The sequence below is a fragment of the Pygocentrus nattereri genome, chromosome 3 (assembly GCF_015220715.1).
Source record: "Pygocentrus nattereri isolate fPygNat1 chromosome 3, fPygNat1.pri, whole genome shotgun sequence".
NCBI lineage: Eukaryota > Metazoa > Chordata > Actinopteri > Characiformes > Serrasalmidae > Pygocentrus > Pygocentrus nattereri.
Genome location: NC_051213.1, coordinates 31,779,441 through 31,803,145, shown reverse-complemented (window position 1 = coordinate 31,803,145; position 23,705 = coordinate 31,779,441). Strand labels below are relative to the sequence as shown.

The window sequence follows — 23,705 nt, the reverse complement described above, 5'->3', positions numbered from 1 at the left end:
CTGTTAAAATTCATTTATGCCTCAGACTTAAGGTGTAAAAGACTTCCTTTCTTATCGGCTATGCTCTTATTTGTGCTTCATTGGGAACAGTTCTGATCAGGATGGCCCCTGAAACCCTCCCTGTGGAGGTTTACCAGGCACAGCCTGCTGGGACGAGGCCCTGACCTTGTCCTAGGACCCGCTTGAGGGATGAGATTATTTTTCCAAGTTGGCCTGGGTGCAGCTCATGGTCCCTCGGAATTAGCTGGAGGAAGTTGTGGGAGACACAGTCGTCTGGGATTCTCTCCTTTCCCAAGTGCTTCTGCAGCCCTGTGGTGGTGGTGGTGGTAATGGAAATGGTTCAGGTGAAGTGCACTTTATAACTTCAGTGTGAGTGGGCAGGGCTAAACAGCTGGGTGTATGTAAGGGCATTAAGTTTTGTAACAAAGTTAATTAATTTGAAATGGACTGTATCCATATTGATGTATATATGAAGTAGGGAGTGAACGGTACATTTTAAAACGAACAATAGGCCTCGTGGGCGGCACGGTGGCGTGGTGGGTAGCGCTGTCGCCTCACAGTGAGGAGGGCCTGGGTTCGATTCCCTGGCCGGATGGCCAGGGTCCTCTCTGTGTGGAGTTTGCATGTTCTCCCCGTGTCTGCGTGGGTTTCCTCCCACAGTCCAAAAGACGTGCAGTCAAGCCAATTGGACGTGCTAAATTGCCCCTAGGTGTGAGTGTGTGAGTGACTGTCTGTGTCTGTCTGTCTGCCCTGCGATGGACTGGCGACCTGTCCAGGGTGTATCCTGCCTTTTGCCCAAAGACTGCTGGGATAGGCTCCAGCACCCCCCCGCGACCCTGACGGAGAAGCGGCTTAGAAAATGGATGGATGGATAGGCCTCGTTCAAGTTTTTCTTAAATTTGTTCTTGAGAAAAGTCCTACAGAAATCGTAAGTCTTAAACTTCACAGAGTGTGTAGATTGTCTTTTTACCTAAGAACAAATTCCAAATAAGAAAACATTTGATGAATGCCAGAAACTTTGTAAAAAGTGGATTTGAAGACGAAAATTCTTATTAAGAATGGTTGGAGAATGAGGCCCAATGTTTACATAAAACGTCAAACTAATTTATTTCCAAAAAAGTGAGGAAAACAAACTTTTCCATCATATGGCCCTTTAAAATTATATGTTGCCAGAGGACATAAGCCTGAAAAAGTTAGTCTTAGGCAAGTCTTCCACTTTCTTCATGGAAAGTCCATGGGGTCCCGGACACCAAGCTAGATGTTACAGAAGCTGTTAAAAAAAGTTTACAATTGTTTCTGAAGTCCTTTCTGTGGTGTGATAGTATGGTCTAGTAGCAAATTTGAAATGTACGCTGTCAGATCATTGAGTGGTATGTGATGTACGAGATTATAGAGCTGTGCAGACCTTATAATAATTGTCCCTGACTCTGGAGAGTAGTGCGTCCCACTGAGTGGCACACAGGCGTTGCCTGAGAAGACCCATGTGTATGTGGCTGGAGTTACAGGAGAATTTGAGTTAGAAAACAATCAACTTGCAAACCGTAATTAATTCAAAGTTAGAGCCAAATCTCATTTTAAATTATTTTTTATTCAAATATGGAATTATTGCCTACTGAGCAACATAATTAGTGACCATCCAGGGATGACATTAAATGCAGATCAAAATTGTTTAGATTAGTAAATGCCCAGTGTTGCTTTTTCGCCAGTAATTTTGCTGTTATTTCACTTATTTGTGGTATTTTTTCTTTCCAGTGTAAAAGTGCTATACAAATAAGCTGTTTGTTTGTTTATGCACTAGCATGGCTTGCCCTGTATCTCTGGGATCTCTCCATACCATGTGTTGGCCAAAAGCCCCATTCCAGCCACTGAGCTGGTCCCGAGAACTGTCTGAGCCACAGGGAAAGAATCAGGCGGAATCTGGATGGGATTGAAGGGAGCATCTAGTGGCACCTTGTTACAGGTGCGTTCCAAATAGTCAATCTCGTAAACCACTTTCTGTGACTGGGAGGTTAATGACTGGTTAGTTTTTCTGTGTTTTACTATGCAGAGATTCAAAGTTCAGAGACTCATCAACACACTAAAAATATTTTTCTTGCCTAAAGTCAAGAGAATCTAATACACTGCAAAAAAATAGCATCTTGGCAAATGAAACTTTCTTAAATGTCTTTCATAAATGGATAAATGTCTCAGGATTCTTTAAATGTATTTTATTTGCTGACAATACCACATTTCTTTGTTTGGGTAAAGATATTGAACAGATGTGGGTTATGATAGACAGAATTTGTGAAAATACAAGCTTGGTTTCAACTTGATAAATTATCATTAAATTTGGATAAAACAAATTATACGATATTTAGTAACAGAAAGAAAATGATCAATGTTCCATTTAGAGTAGAGGGTGTTGAGATTAGCAGAGTCAGTGAGGTGAAATTTTTGGGTGTCATCATTGATGAAAAGCTGACATGGAAACCCCACATAAATTATTTAAGAATAAAAATCGCTAAATCCATTGCAGTGTTGTACAGTCATGGCCAAAAGTTTTGAGAATGACACAAATATAATATTTTCACATGATCTGCTGCCCTCTGGTTTTTATGTGTGTTTGTCAGATGTTTTTATCACATACAGAAATATAATTGCAATCATATTATGAGTAACAAAAGCTTTTATTGACAGTTAGAATGAGTTAATACAGCAAGTCAATATTTGCAGTGTTGACCCTTCTTATTCAGGACCTCTGCAATTCTCCCTGGCATGCTCTCAATCAACTTCTGGACCAAATCCTGACTGATAGCAGTCCGTTCTTGCACAATCAATGCTTGCATTTTGTCAGAATTTGTAGGTTTTTGTTTGTCCACCCGTCTCTTGATTGACCACAAGTTCTCAATGGGACTAAGATCTGGGGAGTTTCCAGGCCATGGACCCAAAATCTCTATGTTTTGTTCCCTGAGCCATTTAGTTATCACCTTTGCTTCATGGCAAGGTGCTCCATCATGCTGGAAAAGGCATTGTTGATCACCAAACTGCTCTTGGACGGTTGGGAGAAGTTGCTCTCGGAGGACATTCTGGTACCATTCTTTATTCATGGCTGTGTTTTTAGGCAAGACTGCGAGAGAGCCGATTCCCTTGGCTGAGAAGCAACCCCACACATGAATGGTTTCAGGATGCTTTACAGTTGGCATGAGACAAGACTGGTGGTAGCGCTCACCTCGTCTTCTCCGAACAAGCTGTTTTCCAGATGTCCCAAACAATCGGAAAGGGGATTCATCAGAGAAAATATCTTTACCCCAGTCCTCAGCAGTCCACTCCCTGTACCTTTTGCAGAATATCAGTCTGTCCCTGATGTTTTTTCTGGAGAGAAGTGGCTTCTTTGCTGCCCTCCTTGAGACCAGGCCTTGCTCCAAGAGTCTCCGCCTCACAGAGTGTGCAGATGCACTCACACCTGCCTGCTGCCATTCCTGAGCAAGCTCTGCACTGCTGGTAGCCCAATCCCGTAGCTGAAACACTTTTAAGAGACGGTCCTGGCGCTTGCTGGTCTTTCTTGGGCGCCCTGGAGACTTTTTGGCAACAATGGAACGTCTCTCCTTGAAGTTCTTGATGATGCGATAGATTGTTGACTGAGGTGGACTGAGGTTCTTTCTAGCTGCGATACTCTTCCCTGTTAGGCCATTTTTGTGCAGTGCAATGATGGCTGCACGTGTTTCTTTAGAGATAACCATGGTTAACAGAAGAGAAACAATGATGCCAAACACCAGCCTCCTTTTAAAGTGTCCAGTGGTGTCATTCTTACTTAATCATGAGAGATTGATCTCCAGCCCTGTCCTCATCAACACCCACACCTGTGTTAATGGAGCAATCACTGAAACGATGTTAGCTGGTCCTTTTAAGGCAGGGCTGCAATGAAGTTGAAACGTGTTTTGGGGGATAAAGTTCATTTTCTAGGCAAATATTGACTTTGCAATTAATTGCTGTTAAGCTGATCACTCTTCAATTAAACATTCAATTAAATTTTGTTAAGAGAAAGAGCTGCTATAATCTTAAGGGGATAGAGATGCTTGTAAAGCCTAAATTTTGAACCAGTTTGAAGGAGCGGTGTACTTCAATTCAAGGAATAAGGTTATGGAATAACCTGGAGAGTGAAGTTAAAAATGCTAGATGTGCATGTGTTTAAAAGGATGATAAAAGTTGGTTTGTTTAAAAAAAAAATGAAATAGTACAATGTATATTTTTGTGAATTGTTGTACGAGAATGACTTGATGTTTTTGTTTAGTGTTGTTTTTGTTTAGTTTGTCTTCTATAAATTATTAGTGTTCAAAAAAATTTCAGGGAAAAAAGGGGCAGATATCATAAGATTTTTGTCTCCTTTTTTCTAATAAAAATAAAATAAAATAAATAAATAAATCCAGGCAATGCATCTTATACCTTTCTTTTGAGATTATTGTGAGTTTATTATAAGACTAGTCATAACACTACAGTTAGTTAAATTGTGCCCTTTAGGACTGAAAATTTGGTTATCTGAGATACTTTGACTTACTAGAGTCGCTTAGAACAGAAGAGGTAAGAAATGGCTAATAATAAATAAATAACTAATTCTCATCAGGAACAGGGTTAAGAAATACTTTGCTTTAATAAGTCCAAAAAATACATACATGTATGTATAAATTGCTTATTGAAATTAAATATAAACATCAAAGGTTCTAATATTTCTGTTGTAGTTCATCAATTTTCATTCACAAATTCAAATAAAGTGAAACACGTTTTGTTCTGTAAACATTTAATGGAGTAGACCGTTCACACTAAGTGGCATGGCCTTGGACGTCGGCCTGTCACAATTATTACAATTCCTGTTATTCATCTAATAGCGGATATTTGAGATGATTATGTTGTTTAAACTGACTGCAGTCCAGTCTTTTTCTACTGTTATTACATATTAATATTCAGCTGCGATATGTAGAATGTGAGTTGGGTTGGGTTGAGGTAAATACATGTAATAAATAAAATAAAATAAAAGTTACATTTATAAAATATATTTATTAAATACGTACATTTTAACTCTCAAGAAACAGATAAGCATTTCTTGACTACACATAGTTCTGTGTAGCTATGATATCTGTGTTGTCATTTTATTAGACGTACACAGTGAACAAGAAAAATATAATCATTAATTGCAATTATTTATATGACTGTTAATTATCAGCTGAATTTCATGATTGTGATGCCACACTTATATATATATATATATATATATATATATATATATATATATATACATATATATAAACATACTGTATAATGGTGCTGTCCACCATTATAAACGCTTCTGGTGGTTTAGTTCTTCGTCCTTCATACTTTTAAATCAAACCATGTTCTTACCTGCTGGAACTGCATCAGCAGATCCAAAGAAAATGCCACTGGGGCTACTCCCAGAGCTCCTGATGCGAATTTGCTGAGCCAGTGCATCATAATCAAAAGTACCTGAAGTGGTGATGGCATTGATCTCAGTGTGCTAAAGTCAGGAGAGTTAAATCGGAGCTGGAGAATAGAATTCATAAATTATTCAGAAACTATAGATTAAAATTCAGACATTAAAGCTAGTGATAAATGTACAGACCTCACCATATAGGCATTCCCCGTCATAAAAGTTGGAGACACTGAAATATGTAAAAATGAAAAAGTAAGCGTGTGTATATGATCACGTCTGCTTCGTATTTTATCCTTTTAAAAATGCTGCTTTTTCCATGTTGTTTTTTTTGGATCACTATGAAACAATTTCAAAAGAATTTTACTGATGTACATAAATAGGTCTGTTAAAATATGCATTATGACATGTTTTGGATGAATATTATTCACAAGGACTTGGCCGAAACAAAAACAATGGCTTTTTAACACACAGTATAAATCCACGCAAAAGCAGCTCTGTTAAAATATGCATTGCGATGGTTTTTGATAAATATTTACTACATGAACTCAGCTGGAAAAAAAAAACAAAGACTTTTTAACAAACAGTGGAAGTCTGTATAAGTCTACATAAATAGCTCTGTTACATTATGTATTATGGATTTCTTTGATGTATATTTACCGCAGGGACTCCATGCCAGACAGGAGCAGATGAGAACAGCAGGACGAGGACCTTCATGGTTTTGGAGAAACTGAGAGTGCTTGTGTCTCTCTCTGTGACTTATATGTGAGATCACAGGTGAGCTTGTCCACCTGCTCATACAGCAGCTCTGCTCAACCTTCCTGCTTACTGTATGTTTCACTTTAACAGTCATTTCTGTTTTCAGGTTAGAGTCATTTCTAATCAGAAAGCCATTTGAATTTAGACTAACAAATGATCACTACTGCCTTTGTTTCTGTTGGTTAAGACTGAAAAATAGCCACGCAGAGAAAACAGTAGATGTTTAATTGTCACCTGTATTGATGTGTGTGGGTATGTTTTCTGTCAGGCACACACACAGATAGACTATCAATGTTGTTGCTAAAAAGGAATGGTTACTCAGCTTGAGATGAAACTGAAATAAGTCAATGTGTCAGCATCTCCTGTGGGGCTCAATTTAAACTTAGGCTGTTTTACTAAAACTGTTTGTTTATTTGTCTCTAATTCACCCCTCTATAAAGCCCAGAGCATGTAGGCACTGACCTACATTTGACAGTTTCAGTGGTATTCGGTGTTAAAATCTCCTCTTTTGAATGCTCACAAGCTTCTGGCTCAACTTTAGACTCAGAAACTGCTTACATATTGCTTTCTGTTAACCTTCAAGGCCTGTATGTGGGCCCACATTCCAGTCCCTCACACTCACAACTACATAACTTACATTTTCAGTAGTAACTGAATAATCCATAGTAGATGCAGAGTAAGAGGTTTTAAGATATATAGCTGAATAACAAGCATAGGGCTTGAGGGGTTAATCCTAATGAAGATTATAAAAATACACTCAAAGAATTACACAGTTTTTGGCAATTTGGCACTTAATGCTTGCATTGATACTTTAAAATAATAATAAAAGTTCTCTATATCTTTATATGGATAGTCCTAAAATAATAATAAAAGGTCTCTATATCTTTATATGGATAGTCCTAAAATAATAATAAAAGGTCTCTATATCTTTATATGGATAGTCCTAAATGAATAATAAAAGTTCTCTATATCTTTATATGGATAGTCCTAAAATAATAATAAAAGGTCTCTATATCTTTATATGGATAGTCCTAAAATAATAATAAAAGGTCTCTATATCTTTATATGGATAGTCCTAAAATAATAATAAAAGGTCTCTATATCTTTATATGGATCAGGCCCGTAGCCAGGGGGGATCGAAGGGTTCGTTCGAATTGTTAATCTCCGGTGAATATACATCAAATCTTAATTTACAATATCACATCCAGACTAATAAAAAAGAAAAGTAGACTCAGAAAAATGGTTAATGTTTCTCTTTACACATTTTGTTCAGGCTGTTTTACACCAATCCAGTAGGTGGCGGTAATTCCCCCATTTCTGTTGTTAGCTAGTGGAAAGAATAAGAATCAGGGGATTAAGTTACTTGAGAAAATGGGTAAAAAAGAAGACAAGGAGCGAAAACGGAAGAAATCGGTGGCAACATTGTCCCAACACCTTGGTGACTTGTTCAAAAAAAGGCCCAAAATCGGTAAACTGCTGAGTGCAGGGCTTCTATTTCTTTACAACTCCCCTGCGTTAACAGTGCCGGACAGACAATGGTGGGTCATTTCATGTGAATCAGACACTTTGGGGCCCGACCAACACGGATTTTAATCAAACTTTGTGTGCCTTTTTAGTGGCCAGGTAGAACCCCAGAACTGCATTTGCATAAATCTGCCACTAATATAAAGGGAGAAATGGACTAAGAATGTTTTAAGTAAGAGGGTAGGGCACTACACATTCAACCTTGATTATGTCAATTTAAATTACAAACAGATGGTTTTGATGCTGTTTGAAAGCTCTTTTCTGGCTCTACAGAGTACACAAACAACATTGAACTCAACAGTTAGCCGAGTATAAATTATGAGATATTAAAATACTAAAATCTGAATATAAAAAAAAACTATTTTAAAATGGTCAGTATCTTTTCCACACATAGCCTGCAATGTCATAAACAACCTCTGAAATATTAGTGGCAGATTCATGCAAATGCAGTTCTGGGGTTCTACATTGCCACTAAAAAGGCACACAAAGTTTGATGAAAATCCGTGTTGGTTGAGTTCCAAAGTGTCAGATTTCCCGTAAAATGACCCTAAAGGAGAGGAAAAACAGACAGACAGTGAAGGCAAGACCCAATTAAAAAATAAAGAAGGTGACATACAAAAGATGGAGAGGAAAAATAGACAGACAATGAAGAAAAGCAACAGAGACAGACAGCAACAGAGATACAGAGGAGGGAGAGCAACAACAGACCTAGGTGAGCAACAGAGAGAGACAATGAAGTCCCAGCACAGTTGTAGGAAGTTTGAGTAACACTTACATTTATATCAAATTTATGTTAACAGTGGGGAGCAACAGACGAACAAATAAGGACAGCAACAACAGACTCACAACAAACTTATAATGAATAAAATATGTCTAAATTAAAAGGTTTGAAGTGTGCTCGTGTATTTAGGGGCCATTGGAGTAGAGAGCCAAATGAAGTCCACTTTTGGGGGAAAAAGATCCCCCCCCATCACAATGCTGGCTATGGGCCTGTGGATAGTCCTAAAATAATAATAAAAGTCCTCTATATCTTTATATGGATAGTCCTAAATTAATAATAAAAGTTCTCTATATCTTTATATGGATAGTCCTAAATTAATAATAAAAGTTCTACATATCTTTATATGAATAGTCCTAAATTAATAATAAAAGGTCTCTATATCTTTATATGGATAGTCCTAAATTAATAATAAAAGTTCTACATATCTTTATATGAATAGTCCTAAATTAATAATAAAAGTTCTCTATATCTTTATATGGATAGTCCTAAATTAATAATAAAAGGTCTCTATATCTTTATATGGATAGTCCTAAATTAATAATAAAAGTTCTCTATATCTTTATATGGATAGTCCTAAATTAATAATAAAAGTTCTACATATCTTTATATGAATAGTCCTAAATTAATAATAAAAGGTCTCTATATCTTTATATGGATAGTCTACTATAACCCCCTTTAGATTGTCTACAGATGTTCAAATGATTAACAAACTGTTGAAACTCAGTTGATTCCAAACAGTGGCGGGGTTAGGGTTGGGATTTGGATGAGGGTTTAGGCTAAGACCAGGGTGAGGGTTGGGTTTAGGTTCTGGGTTAAGGTTAATGGTAGTGTTAGGATTAGCCAGGTTAAGAGTTAAAGAAAATGATGGCTAATTTAGTAGATATTTAGTTGAATGTAACTTGAAAGTAAATTATCCACAAAGCATCTAAAATGGACTATCCAAATTAAGTGATACCTAATAAAATAACAATGTATTAGTGTTCGCACTGTGGATCAATTCTGCTGCATGCTTTGGTATTCATTCATTCTTTAATGCTACATTATGTAAGATTTGGGGATCTGGAGACCTCTCTGGTGGAAATGTGCAAGTACACGCAACAGGTAGAAGAACATTTTGTAATGATGGTTGTGCCTCGGACCACCAACCAGATGAATCTGATGATTCTGAGTGAGTGGAAAGAGTATTCAGATGAGGACTCCGTCAAAACTTGATGCAAGCAAATTATCCACTATTGTCATTGTAACTTCATCAGTATCATTTTTACTTTGCATTTGAGACCTAAACATCTTATTTTTGAGAGTATGTGTGTGACGTTAATACATAAAGACAGTTGGGTAAATTAACACAGTTTGTTTGAAAGAAAAAAATAGAAATTTTTGAAAAACGCACATTCATAACTACAGAAATGCCATATAGCCCCGAAAAACTACAAAGAGAAGAACACGCATTGATTTCCAGGAGTCAACTAGATTATTATAATTTAATAAGAAAATGTTTTTCTTAAGATTACAGGAACATGAAAAACCAAACATAATTAAAAGAATGGGCAAAAGTAATCTTAACAGGTCAACACATTCAAACAAACACACATAAGCTCACATACCAAGGCTTAACTAAGATAAAAGCTTAAAGAAAGAAATCAGCAGGTTAAAACTCTGAGTACAGATAGAGAGAGAGGGAGAGAGAACCTGCAGGTCTTCCCATCCAACAGACTTGGCCCAAGCAGTTACAACTCTATGCAAATTATATGTAAAGAGAGTCTACAAATTCAACTGCCGATTCATCAAAACTTCTGTAATGCAGATTTGGGCTGGTTCAGAAACCAACTGAACACAGAGCCACTGGTGAGATACAGTCAACGAAGATAGTGTCGCTTGCGCGCATCTTAATGATGTCAACAATAGTTGCTATTAATTATATTAATATAGCCATTTTAATAAAGAGTAATAAAAGATGAATACAGCCTGTTTCTGTTTAAGCCGTAAATGTGTATGGAGTGAGTGTGGATTTTCATCCATTTTAATCCACAGCACAGTAGATACAGAAGAAGAGCTTTTAAGACATATAGCTGAATAAGGAGCATAGGTTTTGAGAGGTTAATCCTAATGGAACTCATAAAAATACACTATTAAAAAATTACATAGTTATGATGGACATTATTTTCAAACTAGGGAAAAGTGTTAAGCAGTGTGTTGGCAGGATATATATATATATATATATATATATATATATATATATATATATATATATGTGAAGCATTAAAGCTTCCTGACATATATGGATAAAAGGGAAGCCAAGTTACAATGTACCTCCGTGCTTATATAATGTTGGAATTACACAGCTTTGTCTCTTTAATGTAGGTCTAGAGGGTGGATGGGTTGGGTTTTTAGGTATGGAACTTTTCTATGGTGTGAAATCCTTAATAAAACAACTTAAAAAGAATTTGATTGTTCAACTAAATTTGGCAGTTACTACATGCATTGATACTTTAAAGTAACACTTTTGTGTTAGTGTGGATCATTTCTGCTGTTTACACAAAGTAAGTTTTGGAATTTGGAGACCTCTTTGGTGGAAATGTGTAATTGCATGCATCACAGAGAAAAACATTTTTTAACGTTGGTTGTGCTTCAGACCCCTTCCCCAAGAGGATGAATCTGAACTCAGTCAAAGCTTGGTGTATGTGATACATATGACATGGTCCAAAATGAACTATTTCAGGCTTTACAGGGTGACTCGCAGGGTGCACGCACATCATATTTTGGCCTATTTTTTTTCTGCTGACTTCAATCATTCATTCATGCTGTGCAACATTTAATAAAACTTTCTCTTAGGTTAGATTAGATTAGATTCAACGTTATTGTCATTGTGCAGAATACAGGTTCAGAGTCAATGAAATGCAGTTAGCATCTAACCAGAAGTGCAAAATACAGTATTATTAACATATAAAGTGCAGAAGTACGGTATATAGTAGTAAAAAATATATATATATACAGAGTGAGTGGAGAGTGTACAATGAGACAGTATGTCCTGTGAGTTCAGCATATGTAAAAGATAAGTATGTAGAGTAAACCTGTACAGTAGCTGTTGGTGCAAGTATGAACAGTGCAATAATATTAGGATGAGGTACAATACAGTGCAGTGAGCGTGGTTAAAGATGATGGTGTGGAGGTCAGCAGGGTCACAGCCTCAGGAAAGAAGCTCTTCCTGAGCCTGATGGTGTGGGAGTGGAGGCTTCTGTAATGCCTGCCCTATGGGAGGAGAGTAAAAAGTCACTGGTTAGGATGTGAAACGTCCTTGATGATGTTCCTCCCCCTGCCCAGGCAGTGTTTATGGAAAACTGGGCACCTGTGATGCACTGGGCAGTTTTCACCACCCATTGGAGCGCTTTGCAGTCAGATGCAGGACAGTTGCCGAACCACACTGAGATGCAATTTGTGAGTATGCTCTCAATGGTACAGCGGTAAAAGTTCACCAGTATTCCAGGACACAGGTGAGCATTCTTGAGGCTCCATAGGAAATAAAGATGCTGTTGTGCCTTTTTGACCATGATGGAGGAGTTTAGGGATCATCTGAGATGTGGATACCAAGGAACTTGAAGGCAGACACACGCTCTACCTTAGCTCCGCTAATGTAGATGGGGGAGTGTACCTGGCTCGTACCCCTCCTTAGTCCATTATTATAAAATAAAACTTTTGAGGCCTGAGTTTTTATTATTAAGATTCTTTTTGGTTGCAATTTTCAGATGAATGATTACTCTGAAAAATTAATAACTGCTGACAAGTTTATCCACAGTTCCTCCTAAAATCAAGGGTACTAATAGAGCTGTTTGCTTCGTTAACAGGCTTTACTCTTCTACGAAGGCTGTATACTGGATGTTGGAGCGCTGCTGTGAGAATTTGATTGCATTCAGTCACAAGAGCATTAATGAGATCAGATATTGAATTTTGATTATTAATTAAGGATTACAAACTCCAATCCAACTTATCCCAAAGGCATGGCATGCCATGACTCTAGGGACACAATTACAGAGTCTAGTGCTGGGGGGGCTTTAGACCCCTCTATAGCTGACACTTGGTCAGAGGTGTCCAGTCTTACCTGCAACTGCAACGGCTGGTGTGTCTGCATATTTTCATTCAAACAAAGCAGAAGCTCACATGATCAGTTATTGAAGGCTGAGACCAGCTGATTAACTGAGTAGAGTCAGATGAGCTCCTGCTTGTTTGGAATGTGCGGCTGATCCAGAGCGTCACAATACATTAGTGTTTTGCTATGGGGATTATACAAGCTTTGTGTGAACTCCTGTATCAGTAACGGATGCACCTTAAAGTAGCTGGACCCACTAATTAGAAGGAGTGTCTTGACAGCTTTGGATACATAGTGTGAAAATGTACATGTTGCTTTTCATTATTACTCATTATAGATGTAAACCATCCACAATGCACAGCTAGTTTTTACTGAACATTTGACTCATACAGATTGGAATACAAGCTGTCAGACATTAATTAAAACTTCTAGATCCACAGAGAACGTCTACAATGCATCAAAGACATAACTCCAGTGAGCAGCTTTACTGAGATGGCAGTCAGAGACTGTTAGATTACTGACTGAATGGCTCTAATAAAGTCAGTGCTGTCAGTTTCTTCAGATGCAACATTTTGGCAGAATGCAGGAGGGATGAATTTGCTGGGGTCCACCACAGTAAGAACTTGATAGAAGAAGCTACGATTTAGAAATAAAAGTACAAAAAATACATTCATTCCAGTATAGAAACTTTAAAAAATCTAGCAAGGTTCTTTCTATTGTACCTAGTACTGCTAGAATTTAAAACCAAATGCTGTAATTTGTCACTTTCACATCAAAAAATAAAATTTCTCTGTTTCTATTATTTTTTTTACACCATTTAAAGTTTTAGCTGCTGTTTACATTGTGCAAACTTTTAATGATGCAAGGACCAAGAACTTATCCAAAATTGGAAATAAAATAACATTTGCTTACTCTTTCAGACATACAGGTTTTTATAAAAATCATGTAATTGATGTAACATAATCAATGTGGCATATTACACAGCACTGAAGACTCTTCCGCTCTGTCTGCTGCAGTGAAACTGCTCATTTTAATTTAAGCATTTTAGCATCGGTGCAAAACACACTCATCTCATTGCTATCCAGCCCTGATCGGGTCTGTGGATCAACGCAGTTATGGGTAGGCACATGTACGCCGAGAAGACAAGCACGTAATTAGCTAAAAAGAAATGTAGAACAGACTGATCAGTTTGAAGCACTTACTGCATGCCAAGATTTTACAGCAGCACTGAAAGAGATTTCAACACTAACCTCCAAATATAAGATCACATTAGTATTTCCTCCTTCACAGCCTAGAAAAACCAACCAACACTAGAAAAAACACTGATCTTACCCTGTATCTCTGAGATCTCTCCAACCCAGTTGTTGACCAGCACCCCACTTGCAGGAACAGAGGTGGTTCCCATAATGGCCTGACCAAAGAACAGAGAGTTTGGTGGGACCTGCATGGGGTGGAAGGACGTCTCCAGTGTTTTCATCTTACAGGTTTGGCTTGTATGGTTGATCTCATAGACGACTTTCTGTGTAAGGAAAAACAAGGAGCTGTGAATCTCAACAAGAAATGTTATTTATCAGATTAGTTATAACAGTAACACATTTGTGCTGATTGTCATACTAGATCAATTACAGGTTTTTCAAATATGTGCTTATCATATGACATTTTGTGAAATCCTCTGTACACCAGAAGTAATGCAGAAAAAACGCTAATGATGAACATTGAGATATATAAGAATATAGAAGAATAGAACTGATTTTACCTGTTTGAAATTCATCAGCAGGTCAGTGAAATGTGTGGTGTTGTGCTCTGCTTCAAAGTTTCTGAAGTGAACTTGTTGGCCCCAGCCATCATATGTAAATATGCCTGAAGATGTTTTAGCCCCATCTTTAGTACTCTGTCAGAGAGAGAGAGAGAGAGAGAGAGAGAGAGAAGCTTAAGTGGTCTGAGGTTCTGTTATTATTGAGTATGTTCACTAGTGCCGGGCTGTTTCTTGCTAAGGCAGTATATAATCATTACAGCCCACAAGATATCATGATGATGATGATGATGATTATTGTTGTTGTTTATTTTTTACTATTATTATTATTATTATTATTATTATTATTGGTAGTAGTAGTAATAGTGTTCGTCAAATGACTATTATTATTACCATTATTAGCAGCAGTAGTAGTAATATCATTATTAGGAGTAGTAATAGTTGTGGTAGTTGTAGTACAAACACAATTACCATAAGGTCTGAACAGTATGTGAAATGCTAATAAAAACAGAAAGCAGTGACTAGGAAATTCGGTTTCACATGTATTAAACTGAAGACTATCCCAACTGTTTTGCAATTGGCTTTTACATTAGTATTACTATTAGTATGATTATTAGTAGTATTTATATTAAAATTAGCATTAGTACTATGATAAATTACTGACAATCATCATATTTGCAGAAAAGCAACTCATACTGTCATGATTGGCCCCTCCCTGTCCTGTCCATGTGCTCGTGTTGTGTGTACTTCCCAGTCCTGTCCATGTGCTTCTTTGTTTTGTTTTTTTTGTCGGGCCCCTTGTTTTGTGACCCTGCCCCTGATTGTTCCCACCTGTTTTCCACCTGTGTCTGGTTATCCCTTGTTATCCCTGTTTGTATTTCCTGAGTTTCTCGTTGGTCTTTGTTTGATGTTTGTTCGATGTACTGTTCGAAGTATATGTATTGTTTGAAGAGTTCTGTTTATTTCTGGTCTGTTTGGAGTTCTGTGTTCATTTTGTCATGTCTGTCCCTCCTGCTCTTAGTGTCGGCTTTATGAACCTGGACCGTTTTGACCGTGACCCTGGATTTGCCTATAATAAAAGTCGCTTATCTCAGCACGTGCGTCCACCTCATCGCTCCCCACCGTTACACATACTTATTTTAATGTTTTTTTTTAAACAACTGAATTAAAAATTGTTTTCACTTCATATAGTTAATCAAAATGAATAAAATATTAATTATTTTTCATTCACACTTGATGAAATGGTAGTGGAAGCCCCCTCCAATTAGGATATCGCTTAAACCCCCCTCATGTTCTGTGTGTCTCCTAGTAACTTGCAAGTTTATTGATATTATATTCCAACACTGTTACTGATGTAAAAAAACCCTCTTATCTCTGAAAAAAGGAAATTAAGAATTTCAAATCTCCAAAAAATAAACAGGCATTTTTGTTGGTTCGTTCATTATGAAATATTCACACAGTGTACTTGGCATCTGGCGATTTAAATAGTGTCAAAACAATGTAAAAAAGATATTAGGTAGAAATGTTAAATTGTGCACTGCAGACATGACTCACCGTTGAAATGCCTCCAGTGATCCAAGGTGGTGACACTTAAATTAGATGAAAACAGGTGTATATTAGAATATTCAATGCAGTACATTTGCAGGTGTTCTGATTAAAATGTATGAACCTTTTGGAAAACCCTCAGTGCAGGGAGTCGGCTGAGCACAGGCCTTCAGCGCCAGGCAGTAGCAGATGGACAGCAGGACAAGGAGCTCCATGTTGTTGGAGAAACTAAGAGTGCACCAACACCCTCACTGTCTCTTATAAATGAGAACGCTGGTGAGCTCGTCTACTTCACAGGTTCAGGTAGACTACAAACCGTTCCATAATTATTCAACCCCACTGAAAGGCAGTTTTCTCCTCTGTAAAAGGAAGCAGGATATATTTCCCCATGAACGCTTCAGTAAGACTTAACAGTAAGAAACATTTTGAAACAGTAAAGAAATCTATGAGGCAGTATTACTTTAGTTTTGCTTAGTTCATATTTAACTTTTGGCAGTATTGATGTACGTGGGAACAACGATTCTGGCTGGCAAAGACAGAGATATCAGTGTTGTTGTCAGCCCTGTCCCTGCACAGCAACAGAGGAAACAGCAAAAGAAAAGAGGAATAACACCTGGACTTGGATTACTACCAGTATTCGCCAAGTTAATGAATTGCAACTAATTTAGTTCACGCATGACATTTATGTTTTTATGTACAAACAACATAATTCCTTTTCACATTACCATCTTCTAAATGTTCTTTATCCCTTAAAATAAAACAGATTTGTTACTGTGCCTTTAAGACATTATATATATATATATATATATATGCTTAAACAAAATGCTTAACTGTTGTCAGATGAATAGGTGGATATATAATGCCTTGGTTTTCATGACATCACAAAAACAATTAATTCAAAATGGACGGTTTTTGCAGCTTAGAGTTCATGCATGGACTGAGAAATAAACAGTACATTTGGAATTTTTATCAGTGTTTATTTAAAAAAATAAATGTAAATAAAGCAAAAATGTTCTGTGGTATGGTCTCTTCAGTACTTGGGAATACATAATCATACTTGGAATCAAGTTTCAAAAACTACTCAAACGATTCAAAAAAATATTTGTTCACTCTTTTATTACTGTTTGCACTTCAGCGCCACCTGTCTCACTTTTTCTGGAAGGGCCATGGCTGCACTCTTCCTCTGATCTCAGTAAGGCCTGCTCTGCTTTCTCAGCACTTGATTCCAGTCATTTTTTCAGCCTCCCGCACCAGCACAGGGCTGCTTGTTTCAGTCCGCATTCAAAAGTATTAAAACCCTCCTCTACTGGATGTGCTGTATTGTTTTGCAGTGATGGAGTGGACACTACAGTACCAGCCATCATCACAGCAGAGCTGGGAGTATTCTTCAGCCCTCAAGGCCACCGGCAGTGCCTCGCACACCTAGAACCACAATTTTTTACATGAAAACTCATTTGTGCTGTACATAGTTTTGCATGTAGAATTCAAATTTGCAATTAATTGCAATTAGTGCTCTGTCACTCACAAATTCTGGGTGAGGATTTTTCTATTTGTGTGATGAGTCAAGTCATTCAGAAACAAAAGCATGGGTGTCATTCAAGAACCTTCCTAAAAACATAACACAGATCAGAAAACTGTGGAGCAGTGAGTGACCTACTGACATTGTACAAAGCTATGGGTGGTTACGTCATTAAAAATACATTTTCTAGACTCTTATCAGGATTTCTGTTCTGAGTGTTGCGACAAGCTTTCAGATTGCTTTTATTAAGGATGGGCGGTGCCATATATAAAATCTAAGAACAAATTTAATTTCAGCACAAAGTACTGCTAATATAATTACCATCAGTTTATTTGACAGAGGAGTTTTTCAATATTTTTATTCTTTGTCACCCAGAGTAATCACAAAATGGAAGCTACATCACCTCATACAGAAACTAGAAAAGATCACCCTTCAGAACTAAGCAAGACGTAGTCTTGTGTGGGACATGACAGAAAGGCCAACAATCCATTTGAAGGAGCATAATGCCAATAGAAGCCATTACTTGAGAAACGTTTGCCTGAAAGTATGACAGTGATCCAAAATGTAGCAAAATGTTTCTTCATGCCTCAAGAAATGCCTTCGCTACTGTGAAGTACGGTGGTGGCAGTGTCATGCTGTGGTGATGCTTTCCATCAGCAGGGAACATTTTTTTTTAAACCTAAGCAGAAATGGACTATGCAAAATAAAGTACAGGGACATAATGAATCTGCCTCAGTCTGGAGAGAAACTGAAGCTTGGGAGAAAGGTCACTTTTCAACCAAACAGTGACCACTAGCAGCAACCAAAACAAAAATGGAACGGCTCAAAAACTATTAAATCCTACAGTGGCCCAGTCAAATCCTGATGTCAGACCCAATGAGAATCTGTGGTACTATTTGAAAACTGTAGTTCACAAACATCATCCCACCAACCGGAACAACCTGCTGCAAATGTGCAAAGACGAATGGGAAAACTGTCCAAAGTTTTGGTACAGTTTGGTGACAGCTGGTACAAACGTAGCTGAAAAAGACTGCAGAATGAATGCAGCAGAAATACAGCACATTAATGTGTTGGGTCTGAGTACTTATGTAAGCATCATATTTCAGTAAAGTTCAGTTAAGATAAAATAAATAAATTTTTACTTTTACATTTTCAAAATTAAAATAATTAGCAATCTAGAAAATGTTAATAACCATTAAGGGTGCTCAGTAGTTCCACAAGGCATGTCCATATATCCATCCTGCTCCAATGTGTAGCAGAAAATTTATTTGCTTAAGATATACATTGTCAGGCACATGAAGGCATTCCTTTATGCCAAGCATGACTAATCTTGTATTGTCTTCTAGTCTTCTCTACAAGACAGATTTTCATTTTAAAAGTGTTAAATAGATTACTTACAAAATGTAAAATGAAAATTTGATCTTTAAAAACTGTGTGACTGTGACCTCATTGTGCCTTTGTACTCTGATTACAAGTGCCTGATTTTTGTAACTACACTCACTGGAAATTAATTGGGTACTCCTATATTGTATCTACACTCTTTGTTCATTTTATCACCTCCACTTTCCATATAGGAGCACTTTGTAGCAGTGACAGATTCAGCCTGTTTGAAGGGCAGGGCAACAAAATAAAGGGCATTTACTGCATGACACCAGTTCACAGAAAGCTACGATACATTATGTATGATGATATAGTCATTAGGCTATTATTAGGCAATCCAGATTACACAGGGAACTATAAACCTTTATAATGTTTGTTTCAGAAACACCTCTGAAGTACAACACAGAGGGAACTATTAGCATATGTTTCACAAACACAAACACACACACACACACACACACACACAATGTCAACGAGAAAGCTATGATTGGGAGCTTAGTAGTAATCAGTCTTAACTGAGCAGAATCAGTCTAAACAGGAGTGGAATCTAAACTAAAAAAGCAATTAACACCACAAATTATGCTAAAATTTCCACTTCTGTTTGATTTCTGGGTGACACAGTGGGTAGTGCTGTCACCTCACAGCAAGACGTGCTTTTCAGGCTAATTGGACACGCTGAATTGCCCCAAGCGGTGAATGTGTGTGTGATTGTGTGTGTCTGCCTTGCGATAGACTGGTGACCTGTCCAGGGTGTGTCCTGCCTTCTGCCTAATGACTGCTGGGATAAGCTCTGGTACCTCCCGTGACCAAGAAGGATAAGTGGCTTAGATAAAGTGTGTTTGTGAGTGAGATTTCCAAATTGAGTCTATAGGATAACACAGAATCAGCTAAACAAGGTACCTGTTTAGCCAGCAAGCTTGGCATCTAGACTAAGAAATGTAATACAGCTGTGTAACTTTTTGGACTCTTACAGAAATGCAGAAAACATTAAGTTAGCAGCCATAAAAGTGCTCTGAATGTAAGGATTATGAAGATAAATTCACAATTTTATCAAAGTATTTAGCAGCACCCCTGGGCTGTTGTTATGGCACCCACTTTGGGAAAGCGTACCCTAGAAGGCACAATGTAGAAGAGACTGTCGGGCACTACATCCCATTTTATTCACTGGAATTGTTTTCTCTCCATTGCAAGCGCACTTCATAGTGTTTTCTCACTTGGAAGGGGATCTAAGAGGGCACTTCATGAGTTTCTTTTCTTTTCCTTCAGAAAGTCACCTGAAGGGAATGTCATGTGTATCCTATTTTAAGGGCTCCTATATGGCAACACATGGTGTTTTAAGATAAGATAAGATGTCTTTATTGTCATTGCACAGTGTGCAACAAAATTGAGCAGCAGTCCAACGGCTCTTTCTACATGCAAACCAATTAGACATGAGGCTAAAATATATAAAGTGCAAATTTAAGGGAAAAACGTATAAAAAATCTTAAATGTAAAGAAAAAGGACTATGAAACTATATATTCTAAACAGACAATAGACAAGTGAGGTAGCGGTTAGTTATTGCACATTCCTTGGATCGCTTATAGAGTCATATGATATCGCACATCTTAAGAATTATTGCACAGAAAGAATATAGATTATAGACTGCACACTCGAGAACAATGAATAATAAATAGAACAGAGGTGGAGTGGAGCACTGGAACAGTGTACAGCAGGCCCGTAGCCAGCATTGTGATGGGGGGGGATCTTTTTCCCCCAAAAGTGGACTTCATTTGGCTCTCTACTCCAATGGCCCCTAAATACACGAGCACACTTCAAACCTTTTAATTTAGACATATTTTATTCATTATAAGTTTGTTGTGAGTCTGTTGTTGCTGTCCTTATTTGTTCGTCTGTTGCTCCCCACTGTTAACATAAATTTGATATAAATGTAAGTGTTACTCAAACTTCCTACAACTGTGCTGGGACTTCATTGTCTCTCTCTGTTGCTCACCTAGGTCTGTTGTTGCTCTCCCTCCTCTGTATCTCTGTTGCTGTCTGTCTCTGTTGCTTTTCTTCATTGTCTGTCTATTTTTCCTCTCCATCTTTTGTATGTCACCTTCTTTATTTTTTAATTGGGTCTTGCCTTCACTGTCTGTCTGTTTTTCCTCTCCTTTAGGGTCATTTTATGGGAAATCTGACACTTTGGAACTCAACCAACACGGATTTTCATCAAACTTTGTGTGCCTTTTTAGTGGCAATGTAGAACCCCAGAACTGCATTTGCATGAATCTGCCACTAATATTTCAGAGGTTGTTCATGACATTGCAGGCTATGTGTGGAAAAGATACTGACCATTTTAAAATAGTTTTTTTTTTATATTCAGATTTTAGTATTTTAATATCTCATAATTTATACTCGGCTAACTGTTGAGTTCAATGTTGTTTGTGTACTCTGTAGAGCCAGAAAAGAGCTTTCAAACAGCATCAAAACCATCTGTTTGTAATTTAAATTGACATAATCAAGGTTGAATGTGTAGTGCCCTACCCTCTTACTTAAAACATTCTTAGTCCATTTCTCCCTTTATATTAGTGGCAGATTTATGCAAATGCAGTTCTGGGGTTCTACCTTGCCACTAAAAAGGCACACAAAGTTTGATTAAAATCCGTGTTGGTCGGGCCCCAAAGTGTCTGATTCACATGAAATGACCCACCATTGTCTGTCCGGCACTGTTAACGCAGGGGAGTTGTAAAGAAATAGAAGCCCTGCACTCAGCAGTTTACCGATTTTGGGCCTTTTTTTGAACAAGTCACCAAGGTGTTGGGACAATGTTGCCACCGATTTCTTCCGTTTTCGCTCCTTGTCTTCTTTTTTACCCATTTTCTCAAGTAACTTAATCCCCTGATTCTTATTCTTTCCACTAGCTAACAACAGAAATGGGGGAATTACCGCCACCTACTGGATTGGTGTAAAACAGCCTGAACAAAATGTGTAAAGAGAAACATTAACCATTTTTCTGAGTCTACTTTTCTTTTTTATTAGTCTGGATGTGATATTGTAAATTAAGATTTGATGTATATTCACCGGAGATTAACAATTCATTCATTGAATAGCCTACCTATCTTGAGGGGCATGTGTGTACGGGGGGAGGGGGGGGTGGAGGGGGCGAGGGGGGGGATCGAACGAGGGGGCGGCGGGGGGGTGGAGGGGGAGAGGGGGGGTTTCGAACGAACCCTTCGATCCCCCCTGGCTACGGGCCTGTACAGTGTTCTCTGAAATCAGTGCCAGTAAAGAGCAGTAGTGGTGTTCAGTCACTTCTACTGAGCACAGTGTTCTATAGAAAGTCCTTGTCAGTGTGTGTGTTTGGAAGTGTTCAGTTCCCGTATGGCTCTGGGGTAAAAACTGTTTTTAAGTCTGTTTGTCCAGGATGGGATAGACCTAAAACGTTTACCAGAGGGCAGCAGGTCGAACAGATGATGTCCTGGGTGAAATGTGTCCTTCAGGATGTGGGCAGCTGATGATCTTCTCCACTGGAGGGGCATCCATTAGTATTCGCATGCATGCAGGGACACCCTTTACAGCACTGCTTAACACTTTATTCACTTGAGGGGCACTTTTCCACTAGAGGAGCACTACTTTTGCATTTCACCATGTAGTACCCTATACCGACCTGTATTCCATTTTCTCTACTGGAAAGGGCATGTAGGGGCGGCATAGAGGGTACTTCATACTGACACACTTCTTCACTGGAAGAGCACCTTATAGGGCACTGTATCACATTTTCTCAACTAGAAGGGCACTCATTAAGCACATTGAGACACATTATCAAATCTCCTTCTCTAGAGGGCACATCATCATAATTTATTGCACCTTAGCGGGTACTCAATCATTTTTTCCATGTGAAGGGTAGCCAGTAGAGCATTTCCTCTAGTTTTTGCCACTCTAAATAATACCTGCTCTGTGGTGGTCCTGTAGGGGTGAACAGGACAAAGGGGCTAACAAAGTATCAGAGAAACAGATGGACTACAGTCTGTAATAGTAGAACTAAAGGGCTCCTATATGGTAAATGGAGCTGACAAAATGGACAAAGAGTGTAGAAAACAAGGTGTACCTAATAAAGTGACCAGTGAGTGTAGATAAAAGTAAAACTCACAAGAGTTCACTTCCCAGTCTGTACAGTACATATATAGAAACTGTTCCCCCTCACAGAGGCTTAGACTCGCCCATTCATGCTGGAGTTATATGATGTGTTTTCGCCTGAACTTCTTGTTGAATGAATTAGGCAAAATACAGGGCAACCAGTCAGAAAACTTATTATCAGTGTTTTTGTGTAAAACCAACACAAAGGTGGAAAAAATAAAGCAAAAAGGTAGAAAAATAAAATGCAAGACTAAGGGCAATGTGACCTTGAAGGGTAACTTCTGCAAGTCAGTCTTTGAGATGTAAACAAAGTCAATCAGAGGGGTTTGATGTCAAATGGTGCATTGTAGAGAAAGCAACCAACTCTCTTTACAGTGCTGATAATAGGAACCAGGGGTCACAGTATGTGCACTGCAGATATCACCATTTTAGTTACTATCCAAAACCATAGTGGTAGATCAGCAAAAATACTTTGTTTTCGGTCAAATGTTTATTGCAAACACATCATAAAACCATGTCTCAAGCAGCAGGCAAGGTGTTTGTAACCATTTCATGCAAACATTTCAATCACATTTAGAGGCATTAAACTCTCTAGACATCTGGTTCCTATCACCACTGTGAACACTTCCTACTTGTAATGGCGAATTTCACACCAAACCACTCTGAATTAGTTTGTTTACATCTTAACAATATAACTGTTCAGAATTTATGAATGTGTTAATAGTTGTAATCTAGATCAATGGTTTCCAGCGTGGTCCTCAGGCCCCCAACACCCCCCAGCTGGTCCTCACTTTTCCTTCATTTCTAGGAGTTGTGAGCTGGGT

General features: G+C 38.1%; 1 protein-coding gene and 1 pseudogene across 1 annotated transcript; both read right to left on the bottom strand.

Moving 5' to 3' along the window:
• Positions 1 to 1,159: 1,159 nt before the first annotated feature.
• On the bottom strand, positions 1,160 to 6,136 carry LOC119263079 (annotated as a pseudogene).
• Positions 6,137 to 13,076: 6,940 nt separating this feature from the next.
• On the bottom strand, positions 13,077 to 16,080 carry LOC108432739 (ependymin-2-like). Its single transcript, XM_017706801.1, has 6 exons — positions 16,002 to 16,080; positions 15,875 to 15,909; positions 14,324 to 14,458; positions 13,900 to 14,086; positions 13,641 to 13,725; positions 13,077 to 13,206 (listed from the first exon to the last, which is right to left on the bottom strand). The coding sequence occupies exons 1-6, from the start codon at positions 16,078 to 16,080 to the stop codon at positions 13,077 to 13,079; spliced, it is 651 nt and encodes a 216-aa protein (XP_017562290.1).
• Positions 16,081 to 23,705: the final 7,625 nt, after the last annotated feature.

Excerpts from the sequence above, each read along its gene's own strand:
- LOC108432739 (XM_017706801.1), bottom strand. The coding sequence starts at position 16,080 with ATGGAGCTCCTTGTCCTGCTGTCCATCTGCTACTGCCTGGCGCTGAAG. Across the intron at positions 15,910-16,001 it reads GCCGACTCCCTGCACTGAGG|TGTCACCACCTTGGATCACT; the intron begins GTTTTCCAAAAG and ends ATCTAATTTAAG. Across the intron at positions 13,726-13,899 it reads AGAGATCTCAGAGATACAGG|CTAATTACGTGCTTGTCTTC; the intron begins GTAAGATCAGTG and ends ATTTCTTTTTAG.